The 13,739-nt window shown below is 33.6% G+C and overlaps 1 protein-coding gene and 1 non-coding gene across 2 annotated transcripts; one reads left to right on the plus strand and one right to left on the minus strand.

Moving 5' to 3' along the window:
• The first annotated feature begins 3,637 nt into the window (after positions 1-3,637).
• LOC143224278 (heat shock factor 2-binding protein-like) lies at positions 3,638-11,410 on the plus strand. The gene is made up of 7 exons (XM_076452679.1): positions 3,638-3,780; positions 3,940-4,084; positions 4,445-4,568; positions 8,592-8,695; positions 8,865-8,965; positions 9,805-9,916; positions 10,564-11,410. The coding sequence occupies exons 1-6, from the start codon at positions 3,667-3,669 to the stop codon at positions 9,913-9,915; spliced, it is 699 nt and encodes a 232-aa protein (XP_076308794.1). The 5' UTR covers positions 3,638-3,666; the 3' UTR covers position 9,916; positions 10,564-11,410.
• Positions 10,321-10,392, minus strand: TRNAM-CAU (transfer RNA methionine (anticodon CAU)). The gene has a single exon. It is a non-coding gene; the product is annotated as a tRNA-Met (tRNA).
• Positions 11,411-13,739: the final 2,329 nt, after the last annotated feature.

Genomic DNA, 13,739 nt, shown 5'->3' on the forward strand with positions numbered 1-13,739 from the left:
TATGTGTAAAACTTTTAACTCCAACGTGCGTGCTTCCAAGTAAACTAAAACGCCACTTGGAGACCAATCATCCTAACGTGGCGACTAAATCCCGTGATTATTTTACCAGAAATTTAAAAGAAATGAAAGAACAAAAAGATACATTTTTTAAACAAGCATCAATACCAAGCGATGCTTTGCTAGTATCCTACAAGGTGGCACATGAAGTCGTGAAATGTAAAAAGCCTCACACCCTCGCAGAAGAACTGATTTTACCGGCTGCAGTGGATATGGTGAACATTATGGTTGGTGAATCTGTTGGAAGGCTGCTTTTAAATGTGCCTTTATCCAACAATACTATCAGTCGTAGAATCCAACACATGACCGAAGACTTTAATAATCAACTAATTGAAAAAAATGAAAGGGAAGGAATTCTGGTTACAACTAGATGAGGTAACAGATAACAACAAGGATGCTTATTTGATTTGCTACACACGGTTCATGGATGGTGACAAAATTATGGAAGACTTCTTTTGTAAAAATATCACTGCAGGTTCAAAGGCTCAAGACTTGTTTGAGATCCTTGACATTTTTATTTTTGGAAACACGTTAGACTGGACTAAGTGTATTGACGTCTCTACCAATGGTGGTCGCTCTATGTCTCCCTGTTATGGAGGATTGCAAGCACTCATACGAAGCAAAGTTCTTGACGCACTGCATAATCCACAGGGAAACCCTTGCGTCAAAGCACCTAAATCTTCCACTAAACATAGTCCTGGAAAGTGTGTTGAAAGTGGTGAACTTTATAAAAACTCAGCTACAGAAGGCGAATTTTTTTAAAAAAACTAGGATATGGGACCTGAGCACATATCTTTGTTGTACTACTGTAGCTCGCGATGGCTCTCCCGCGAGAATGTACTGTCCCGTGTGTTCGAATTACGACAGGAACTCTACTTACCTCTAAGAAAAAGAACATGAGTGTGCTAAGAACTTCTTGGATACTGATTTTTCTTTTTGTCAAAATCAGCACACCTGTACGATATCCTCGAAAAACTGAATGCGTTGGATCCCTCTCTGCAGGGAAGCAACACGCACACTCTGAAACTCATAGAGAATGTTTCAGCCTTCAGAAAAAAGTTACTACTATGGAGAAGAAAAACGAATGAAGATAGTGGCAAAGACGATGTCCTCTTGTTGCAACAGTTTTTTTACATCCAATGAAGTTAATTTGACCCACGAACTAAAACGTGTTTTTTAGGAGCACCAAACACGGCTCAGTGACTGGTTTGAAAATTACTTTCCAGAAGATATGGAGACGTTTACATGGATCCAAGACCCATTCAAGGCTAAGGCCCCATCTGAATGTACCTCTGCAGTAGAAGAAAATGTTATTGAGCTATCTTGTGACAAAACTTTAAAAACAAAATTTGGCATCTGGCACTAATTGAGTTTTGGATATCAGTAAAAGATTAATATCCGCTGCTAAGTGCTAGAGCTCAACGAATCTTAATTCCATTTGCGACGTCATATGTTTGCGAAGCTGGGTTTTCAGCAGCTGCTGTGATAAAAAGCAAGTACCGCGCGAAAATCAATGTGAAACAGGAAATGAAGGTAGCGGTGTCCAATCTGATTCCAAGATTTGAGAAGCTGTGCGGTACCCAACAGGCGCACACATCCTATTAGTAATTGTGGTTATTCAAAAATAAAAATATTGTTTTTATTTTCAATTTACATGTATTATTCTTTCAAACGGCTACTACGTTGTTACGACATAAATACTTATTAAGTATTAAGTTGTTTGGACCGAAACACTTAATAAATGGAACTATTAGGTTTTTCTTTTTGCCTAGGGGCGCCGTGAAAAAATTACTGAGAAAACTAAGGACGCCTTGAACTGAGAAAGTTTGGGATACGTTGGTATACACGTTTATTTTTGTGCTTTTTTATCATAAAGTATTTTCGTATGATGTAAATATATAAATTACACTTACATCAAAGTTAGTGCCACCAGATACTGTTAAAGTTTCTGTGATGCCGGTTTGTATTGTTTTTACTAATTAAGTACAATAAATAATAAAACTCCACTTTCTCTGTAGAATCTACTGTGTAAACAGATGCTATGTGACAACATGTCGACAACTTTGGGACTTCAGAGTCAACAGAATACAGCTAGCTGGAATATAGATCATTTGACGAAATCCAAAATTGTAGGTAACAATTCTTACGGTATATAAAATTAATAGATTCAATCTCGTGCAAGATCATACGTCAATTTTTATGATAAAAAAACACTATGAACAACAACAACGAAAATTAAATACTGATATAATTACCCTTTATATAAACTTTCTACAAGAAATTTTATTCAAATATGTCAGAAAAATTAAATAAAATTAGTGAGTTTAACGGCAATATATCAGTTTAAAAAACACATTTTGATATTAATCCGATCGTTTGTAATTAATTAGGCTACACACACGCATAGTGATTTTTATATACTTCAATATGTATAGCTGGAAGCTCTTGACCAAGCCAGGAGCAGTGTTAGAAAACTACATGAAGAATGGAATGACGTGCAACATGTTTTTACATTGAATATCTCTAGTTCTAAGGTGTGTGATTTCAGTGATCTAAATCATATACTTGACAAAAGAAAATTATCAAAAATGTTTCACAGATAAATTACTAAGGTGATAAATTTAAAGAAACGTTGGATGTATCTGATAATAAGAATTATAATAATAGTTGATGGTAGACCTTTAATTCTAGAAAATTGGCAGAAAACAGATTCCTAAATTTTATTACAATATACTGATTTAGTCTTAATGCTGACTGAATATCTTAACAATATTCAATGACTTGTGTTATTGTTTTTAAATAAGAACTTGTAACCTGAAAATTTCCAAATTATTTAGGATTCTTACAGTAATCACCTCGTGGTTTCGAAAACGCTCATGAACAAGATTCAAAGACACGTGTCCCAAATTCGTCAACAGGTGGCGTTTATTTGTGGTCCTCCATTATCGGATGTGCAGAAACTCATTCAGTGTTTTCGTTTAGGTAAGGAAAGAAACGAAGAAGCAAATAAATTGTCCAGGTCTTAATGATACCTTCTGTGGCACACCTATATGGTTAATATTATTTTCCATGCCGGACTCGGCTATGGTGTTCTGTTTTAATCGTAATAACAGCTGACATATCATACATTTATAGCCAACTTTGGGGCTTGAGATATCACATTATGTCATCGAGTGTACAAACATAATTAATTTGAATGTTATTTGCTTTATGTATTTCTTTGTTAGCTTTATTTTAATACCGTATTTACTGCTAATAGAAATATAGTTTTATTTCTTTCAGATCTAAGTAAAGCACAAGCAAAGATTCGAGAACTTTCGACAGAAGTAAGCCATTGGAAATCACGTAGCGATGCTTCTCAAGCTGAATGCATTACGGAGAGAGAGGTAAACGTTTTCTCATGGACTAATTTACTTTATTTCTACAGAAAATCATTAAAAGTTATTTTACTGGAGAAACGTTTGGAGAGAAAACTACACCCAAAAACAAGCTTTCAGTTTATCTCGGGTTTTAATATGACGCTCACTTTCGTGTTTGTTGAATTCGAGACAGTGTAAATTTATTTTGTTACAGGCAAGATTTCAGCTACAGTGTCAGTGCCAAGAACTTATGCAGCAGCTGTGCTTTCAGTCGGAGTTTTGTGCTAGTATGGGTACCACATGCTGCACCTTACTGTGGAATGTTTCTCAGCGTGAAGATGGTGTTCAGGCAATGCTAAGTAGTGTAAGTAACGTTATATAACATTGTGAACTGCTTTAGCAGTTTTTCATAAAGCTTGCAAATGGTTTTGGTGGGACAATATCATAATTATGTTTCAACAACAGGTTACTTAAACAACTGTAAGCTTTTCACACAAAGTAATTTTATATATTTTGTTTTTAGCAAAACAATATAGACGCCTATATGGACCTAGTGATTACAACGCTCAGTAGTTACTTAACAACATACGCCGAAGACAGTCAAGAAGGCGGTCAACCTGAGGAAAATGAAAAGGGATTTGTTCTAGCACTGTGTGGTACTGTTACAAGTGAGGTTTTGTGTTTGCTTTGTTTTTATGCAAGTTTTGTTCTGCTTTTCCTACCACTTCCTGCCAAAACTAGAGAAAGCAGCTGAAAACAAAACCAAAATATATAGAATTATTAATTATTTCATATATTTTGGATATTTTCAGAAATATTATCGCAGTATTTCATTCCTCTAGTTTTCAGTCGTAATTAAAATTCAATTATTAAAACTGATATTATATCCAAGCTAACGCTATATTGTTAGACCTGAACTGTTACTTAATTAGTTCCATCAAGTGTATATATCTGTGTGTTAATAATCTGTGCTGCTTAGAGCATACATTTTTTGTTACTTCTTTCTGTGTCTGCTCGTGTTCTTACAGATATAGCTGCAGTATCTTCAGGCAGGGAGTACATCATGCAGTACAGAGACAGCTCAAATTTTGTGGAAACACTCGTATCCCTCATGAGTGTGTTTAAATCAACTGTTTCTGCTCAGTTAAAAAGGTGTATATCATTCAGTTAATCACCAAAAAATACTTTAAAAAACAAGTGTGTAGACGGAGTATCTAACTCCTATTCTGAGACCTAATATAAAATAAATTATCCATAGATAACGTAGTCGGTATACACGTACCTATTTTTAAATCTTATTAACACATCACCCCCACACACTCACACACTTTCCAAATCGTGTCTACGCCCTTGAAAAATTACAAACGTTTGAATATTGGTTGGTCAGTCTTGTATATATATATTTTAATATCGATGTTTGTTTAAGTTAAATTTATATTTAGAGATCTGCATAACATATATTGTTAAATTCGTATTGCAAATGTCCCGCCTGTCCACTAAAATTACAGAAGATTGTCGAATGTAAGAATCAACAATATATGTGTGCGTGTGAACACTGGTGTATCTTTTGTACTATTGCATGAGCTGAAATTTCTAAAAACTATCCTCACACCTAGAAATATAATCAAACCGATGCTCTAACAAACAGTATATACCATTGGTTTGCAATAGTTGGTGTGTTATAAATCTTAGATGTTATAACTGTGATTGTTTTTACGCCTATTAATCGAAAAATTCAGATATTTGAACAGGAACGTTTATAGGTTTAGAACATTATAAACCATTTGAATTCAGCTGATTCACATTGGACGTTAGTATTTTTGCGAAAACGTTATACAACTTCAGCGGTGGATAACTCTGCGTGTTACCAACAAAGAACTAAGACCCCAGAGCTAGGTATCTCCCTGTTAAGTGAATTTTACTTACATATATTAATTCACTTATTGTGAACCCTCAGTAAGATATCGAGGAAGTTCCAGACCATACAGAAGACTCAATATTGTTTGTAAGTTTGTAAAGGTCAGGTGATTAAAGCACTCGAGTCTGAGGGTCGCGGGTTCGAATCCCCGTCACTCCAAATACACTTGCCCTTTCAGCCGTGGGGGACGTTATAATGTGACGGTCAATCTCACTCTTCGTTGGTTAAAGAGTAGCCAAAGTTGGCGGGGCGTAGTGATGACTAGCTGCCTTCCCTTTAGTCTCACACTGCTAAATTAGGGACGGCTAGTACAAATAGCCCTTGAATAGCTTTGCACAAAATTCAAAACAAACAAACAAGTTTGTAAAACTTTTGTATATAGATCATTATATGTAATAACCATTATTGTAAATTGTGTTATTGCTGTATATTAAAATAGATTTACATTAAAAATGTGTGTGTCAATTTTGTTGACAAGTATCTTAAGTTGAATAAATATTTAACTTCTAAATATAAATTATAATTTAATTCACTTTCAGGCTATTCGAAAGTATAATACATTATGTACTAAATCGGGGACTCGTCTGGAATCTGAATCAGAAATAATATTTTATCTGATTAAAACTCAACTATAAATTAAATTTATATTTATTAGTGCCAACCAGATTTGATCGTGTCTGATTATCAAGGCTTTCTTGAATCACCCTCCCTCGAACAACTAGAAAAATATAACAAAAGTGAATTGCTTGAAATTGAGACTTATTGAACTAGAGGCTAATAAACCAAAGTATTACTGAGATTCTAGTCGATGATGACTTGTTTCCCGAGAAAGTATTAGAGAATTATTCTAGTGTACCCACTGACAAATCGGAGTTGAGTGATAAAGATAAGTTACAGGTTTAGCTTAAACAAATGAATCGAGCTTAAATGAGTTCGTCTTGAAGCCAAAAAGAGAAAGAACAACTCGTATCGAAACTGAAAGAGAGAATAAACTTGCTGCCGAAAAAGTTCACATTGAGACTGAGAAATATTAGGCTGAAATAATGAAAATTAGAATAAATTCCGATCAACCAAGACAAAATTACAACTTTAGACTTAATTAATACGTTAAAATGCAACCATTCAGTCAAAATGAACTTGATAAATATTTGCAACATTTTGAGATGGTTTTCCAAACCGTGGAATGGCCTATTGAAAAATAGTCATTAATATTGTTACAAAGTGTTTTAACTAGTAAAACAAGAAGCATATGCTGCTCGCTCGGTCTCTAGGAAATTGTACGAATTATAAGGTTCACGGGGCTATTCTCAAAGCATATGACTTAGTACCAGAGGCTTACCAGAGGTTGATTGTATTGTGAATTATCCAACTTCTACTAAAAAGAAAAGTTTGAGATTTTTATGAATGGCTGGCTATTACAGGAAATTTTGTAAAAAAAAAAAAAAATGCTGACATCACTGTACCATTAGCAAACCTACTGAAGAAACGTCAAAAGTTCAAGCGGCCTGAAACATGTCAATCTGCTTTTGAAAAGATCATATCTTTATTCTGCATTACCTTATATTTATGACTCCTGACTTTTATAAGCCTTTTGCATTAGCTCTTGATGCCAGCGATGCCATTATATTACAATCAGACAACAAAGATATTAAACACCCTGTTTGTTATTTTTTAAAACATTTAATTGTCACCAAAAGAACCATTGTACTGTGGACAAAGACACATTGGCTTTAGTGTTAGGTTTAGAACATTTCAGTGTGTGTGTGTCTACATCACAACAACTTATTGTCACTTTTGACGTTTTTGAACCAAATGACGAGCAAAAGCAGAAGACTGGTTAACTGGAATTTGCCATTACAAAAGCAGTCGATAACAACTGTGCTAATGCACTTTCACGTGCTATGTAATTAATGATCATGAGGCTATTTCTATCAGTTGTGTTGTATTCTGTCATGATTAATGGTGTTGTACAATTCTTTGATAATGTATTGCTGTCAATATATATATATATTATCTTAGTTATAATTATTTAACACTAATTTTAATTCCCTAAGAAGGGAGGTGTGATGAAGTTACTATCATATATCAGTTTTAATATCGATGCTTCTTTAAGCCAAATTTATATTCACAAATGTACATAACTTATACTGTTAAATCTGTATTGTGAAATTCCCACTTATCCACTAAAATTCTAAAAAAATTTCTGATGTAAGAATCAACAATACATGTGTGTACGTAAACACTAGTGTATCGTCTATATTGTTGTGTAAGCTGAAATTTCGAGAAACTCTCCTTACGCCTCTAAGTCTAAGTAAATGCCAATATGTATCCAATTTATGATACTTTCCAACAAGATTGATACATTTTTAATACAAATAAATTTTAATATACAGCAATAAAACTTTACGATAATAGTTATTACAAATAACGATCTATATTCAAAAGTTTTAAAAATTTACAAACAATATTGAGTCTTCTCTCTGGTTTGGAACTTCATTAATGTCTTATCGAAAGTTCACGAACGAGCGAATTAACTCTGAGTTGATGTAGGTACGATTCATTTAACAAAGAGGTAACTAGGTCTAAGTCTTTTGTTTTCTGCAACCATACGTCGAGCTATCCGCCGCTGAAGTCATAACATTTTCGTAAAAATGTTAATGTTGCATGCGGATCTGCTGAAGTTAAATGGTTTGTAATGTTCGAAATCTATAAATCTATCTGGTCAAATATCTGAAGTACCCGATTAATAAGCGTTATAGCAATCACAGTTATAGCTTCTAAAGTTTATAGAACACGAACTATATAACAAACCAATAGTATATACTGTGTCTTGGCGTGTCGCGTTCATTAACTTTTAAACCTAAATTATCACATAACTCAGTTTCAAGCAATTAGAAAGTATAATACGTTACATAAAATATAAATGTTGAATCATAAATAAATCAAATTATTGAAATATAGATGTTATTACTAAAAATACTCTTGGTTAAAATGATTAATCAAAGTAAACGGCATTATCTTAAAAACAAACTAGGGCTTTGGTGTTTTTTTATCAAAACACCCCAAGTTGCTTATTGCTCAATAACAATTTTACCTTAAATATTTATACAGCTTATATCTTGTGAGGTTTGCTTTAAACGTGTAAACAGGAAATAATCTTGGTATTAGTTATTTGTCAGTTTGTTGATTATGAAGTTTTAAAGATCTTTGTTGAATACAATATCAAAGCTATGATAAACTTTTTATTATTATTTTAGTTTATGCCTCATGGCCCTCTATAACCTTACAATTAACAAGAAAGGACACAAGTATTTAAGCACGAAGACGAATTTCATTCCTTTAATCGGGTGGATGCTGCAACGTAAGTATTTATTATTATTCTGTTTCGAAGAAGTTGGAAATGTATCAGAGGTAACTGTTATTAATGGAATGGTCAAAATTAATATATCTTATTTACTTATAATTCTAAAATATTCAGTGTAATTAAGGATACCTGAAACTTCCTGTGATAATATTACACTACAATATAGGAGAAGAAGATGCAGAAATACAAATATTGTGCCTAAAACTGACCCAGTCTCTTATGTGTGAACAGGAAGAAAAACGATTGTTACACGAATTGAATGAAGCTGTAAGTAATCATCAGCTTTGTCATTTTATATTTGTTTGATGTCAGTCCATCTGAAGAGTTTCAGTGATTTTTAAGTAAAATATTTTCATAATTTTTTAACCCTAAACGTTTAAAACTTGTTTCATATGTTCTCAATTTGTAAGTGGACATATGTAGCTATTTCTATCTGATCCTTAAAATCTAGATCGGGTGCTTATTGAAATGTAAATCCAGCACTTTTTTTTTACAAAATTTGAGGCTGGAAGTAGTTATTTGTCACTATTTCTACCTGTTTGTTTAAAGACCACATATATAGAAAGCTGTATTTCTGCGTGGTTCTTTATTGACGGTATCATATGCTCTAGAAATTGCATGCAAGAAAAAAAAGTCATTTTTTGTGTTTTGTTTATCGACTGTTTTTTTTTTTTTAAGTTACAGAAACCTGTAAGCAACCGCAGTTGTTGTTTTATGTAATTCTTCATCAACTACTTATGTCTCTTAAACTAGCAAGTTATCTTTAGATACTTAGTAAAAATTTGCTAATTATAACGGAGCCACATGTGCCTTATTGGGCAGTTTATTCTGAAGTTGCATTTTAAAATGTATTATTAATTAAAGTACAAAATTATAAAAATTTATAATTCTAATTTCCATTAAAAGATGGCGTTGACAAAAACCATAAAATATTAAGTTTTCTCAAGACTGCTGGTAAAGGTGTGACAACGTTTCGACCTTTTTAAGTCATCTTCAGGTTATAAAATTTTATCTGTTGACAACACCGTTTTGTAGGTTTGTTTAAAGTCATTAAATTATTTTCGTTATTTTAAATTGGATGTATACGAAATTATTTTGTTTTTCAGATTCCGATTTCAGTTCTGCAAGAATTAGCTAAACGTTCTCGCCGAAGCGAAGTGCGTGAGGCCGCTATAGAATTAGCAAATGACTTGAAGTATTGGAATGCTGAACCATAAGGTTTTTATATTAATATATTCCAACAATGAAAGAATGTTGCACTATTTCTTAAAACATAATATTCTGCTTTAAGTTGTAGCGTAAAAATAGTCAACATTTTGCTTGTTAGTTTATTAGAAAAGTAAATAAGATTTTTAACACTATATTTTATGACATAGGATAAGTATTATTAAATACCGTCTGTGTTATTTTCAAAATCGCAGTTTATTATATTCAGTATGTCTTATTCACTTTCATAATATGATTTATGTCGGCGGATGATTTCGCGTGTTGTATCTTTCGGCCAGGTTTACAAATTGTTTTAATTAGTAGTATGAAGCTAATATTAAAGTAATAAAGTTTACGTTCTTGATACGTAAGTTTTTGATTATATATACAATTTATATAGAAAAGAAAAAAGATGTTAGCAGAGCGTGGTTTCGATCCACGGACCTCTGGGTTATGGGCCCAGCACGCTTCCACTGCGCCACTCTGCTCTGAAGGATATACTATAAGAATATTTATATAAAGAATTTACTGTAGTTTTTTAAAAAAAAAAACATTTTATTTTTACGTATTTCTTTTTTATATGCTGTTTATCATAATTATAATTTACGTAATATATTCTACATACTTCTTATAAATATAAATAACTTTTATGCCAACAGGATGAATCAGTTGCAAACAAGGAATCTTAGAAATAGTGCTCATCACTATATTAAGCAGGTATACAGAGCGTACTCGTCCGTTTATGGTGGTATGGTCTTCTTCAATCTACATGTGATTTCTCCCCTACCAAAACTGCTAGTAACGTCATATATATGCAAAAACAGCTTGTTTGGGTTGAGAAAAACGAGCCGTTTTTCATATATATCTCTACAAGTGGGTTTTCTCGACATCACTGATTGCTAGTAACATCAGGTATCTTCGTATTCGAGTTAATATATGAGCGCAGCAAGAAGTTTCGATGCGCAGTATTGTAGTACGCAAGTATATGTCTCAGCCACTGAGAAACGCTGTGTCAATATGGAGAATACAAGATAATGTGTAATAAGTCATAGAAGCGACAAATCTGAACGTACATAAAACAAGACAAATAAGTTTAGATACCCATCACCGTCAGAACTACACTTCCGGCTTTGTATTCATAACTAAAATCTTCAAAAATAGTATTTGGTAACCGCGGTAAATTCCCTTCGGCTTCATTGGGTCACGTGACAGTTGCTTGCCTTAAAACGCAACACTTGCACGAAAAGTTCTTGAACAATGATGAATTTATTCTGTATGAAACAATCAGTAGATTATGAAATAGGATTTAGACTATAGAATTATCGTCATCATACGCCTATGTTATGAATAATTTTGGTTGTACACAAAAGCAATCCAAAAGTGCATAAAGGTTCTTATACTTGATGACGAGAAACACACTTAAAATAAAAATGTATCTCAGAACAGCTGGTATGGGTAGTAATACTTTTACTAATAAATCAGAGAACAACGTTTCGACCTCTCTAGTTCATCTTCAGGTTAACAAAAAGTTTCTGATACTTAATATAGGGAAGAACAAAAACTAGAAAAGTTAGTGTTTTTATCATTAATCGAGAACTCGCCCTTATTGGCTTTTTTTTTTTTTTTGTATTCCAATACTATTCGCTGATTTGTGCTTCCGTTTTCTCTGTAACCCTAAGAATGTTTTAAATTTGTATCAACACCGTTACACGAACAGCACATGCAATGCTAGGAATAAAGTCTGTATATTATTCACGTTAACCCAAATTATGTATTTGGATAATTCCTAAAAAGTGGGCCCGACATGGTTAAGACATTCGATTCGTAATCCGAGTGTCGCGGGTTCGAATCCTCGTCATACCAAACATGCTCACCCTTTCAGCCGTGAGGATGTTGTAATGTTACGATCAATCTCACTATTCGTTGGTAAAAGAGTAGGCCAAGATTTGACGGCGAGTGGTCATGACTAGCCGCCTTCCCTCTAGATTTACAGTGCTATGTTAGGGACAGCTAGCGCAGATAGGTCTTGGGTAGTTTTGCGCGAAATTCTAAACAAACCTAAAAAGTGTGACACAAACAACACATTCTAGTGGAAAAAATCGATATTAAAATATTACATATGTGGGGCCTTCTGGTAGCTAAGCATCGGCTTTCAGTACTCGCTGTGAGCACACTATAAGTAATTCATCGTGTAACTTCGAGCTTGATAGCAAACAAAATATATTAACTGCGTTAAATGAACTATTCAGCTTCATTCTAACTTCAACACAGATCTTAATTTGTGTGTTGGATTTAACATATATTAAAGGGTCAGTTTGAGGTACAGTTTACCGAGCAATAGTTCATCTCAAGATGAATGTACAAGTAGTACAGTCATCATCGCCAATCGCACTCATGACTCCGAGTTTGCATTTTCGAAATATTGCTTCAGAATTTGAGAATAATTTTAAGAATACTGATATATCTACGGAAACATTAACTAGGAAAACAAAGTATAAGCTATCCTAACATATCAATATTAATGGCTCAACAGTAATACTAGTAATGCAGCCCAAGAAAAAATTCCACTGGTATATTCATAGAAGCCTCTTTTTATAGATATTAAACAAACTCTTTCACCCTTTTATTAATTACATTAATCAGATCTGTATGTATTTTATATAACGTAGATGTGCGTGTACAGCATCAGTAAGCCAAGTCTTTAAACGACAGATTTGATCATAATTTCATTAAAATGATCAAGTCTGTAGAAAGTGATACATTGGTTGGGAAATATGGTTCTGGGTATTCAAATAAAAAAGTAGATGTGTAAATTGAGACACGCCTTTATACACTTTAATTGAACCATCATTGTCTCCAACCGAGGCCGTGTTGATGGCCCAAAAGAGCATTTTTGTTCATCCAAGAAATATGTAACGTGAATTGATGTAGCTCCTTATTAATCTAGTATTGAACCTGTGAGGTACTTTTGCAATCCATGAGAAGTACTATGTATTATTCTTTGTTTGTCTGACAGTAGATTCTAAGGCATGGAAAAACAAAATTGTTTGAAATAACAACAGAAGCTTTGCCTGAATGGGGGCACAAACTACTTCAAGTATACCTCTGATCTTTCTTAATGTGTTACAACCCACGTTAACAACAGTTGATGTACAGTCTAGATTCGTCTCTTGATATAACATACTCTGTTTATCCATAATAAATATTAATCATATTGTTGTTTATTGCACAGCCCACAAGAGGTAACCCACAGTCTCTACTAACATCACCTCCTCCATATCCCCCTCCCCAACAAAGGTTTGCCTCATAATGCTTGAAAAATGTCTTTTGTCAATGAGCTCCTTGTCCTTTTGGTGGTCTTTCACCTTACTGATTGTCATAAAGAAAAAAAATAAAGAAAACAAAGGCTATCAATGGATTTTTGTAAGCCAAGAAGTTTAACACCAGGGCTGCTGGCCCAGTCAGCAGTCATATAGGGCAAACATGTTCAGAAACTGGGATTCAATCTTATAATCCTCAGATTGCAATTTGAGCTCCCATATCACAATACCATGTTAGGCCCCAAAACAGCTTAGTTACCACGTGTAACTTGGTATTGAACCAAGTTCAATAATAAGTTCTATCTACCAAGTTCTGAAAGAAAGGTGGTCTTTCACCTTACTGATTGTCATAAAGAAAAAAAAAACAAAGGCTATCAATGGATTTTTGTAAGCCAAGAAGTGTAACACCAGGGCTGCTGGCCAAGTCAGCAGTCATATAGGGCAAACATGTTCAGAAACTGGGATTCGATCTTATAATCCTCAGATTGCAATTTGAGCTCCCATATCACAATACC

Source organism: Tachypleus tridentatus, chromosome 8 (assembly GCF_004210375.1).
Source record: "Tachypleus tridentatus isolate NWPU-2018 chromosome 8, ASM421037v1, whole genome shotgun sequence".
NCBI lineage: Eukaryota > Metazoa > Arthropoda > Merostomata > Xiphosura > Limulidae > Tachypleus > Tachypleus tridentatus.

Coding starts and splice junctions, on each gene's coding strand:
- LOC143224278 (XM_076452679.1), top strand. CDS start 3,667: ATGCAGCAGCTGTGCTTTCAGTCGGAGTTTTGTGCTAGTATGGGTACC. Junction 3,781..3,939: donor TTCAGGCAATGCTAAGTAGT/GTAAGTAACGTT, acceptor TTTTGTTTTTAG/CAAAACAATATAGACGCCTA. Junction 8,966..9,804: donor TACACGAATTGAATGAAGCT/GTAAGTAATCAT, acceptor TTTGTTTTTCAG/ATTCCGATTTCAGTTCTGCA.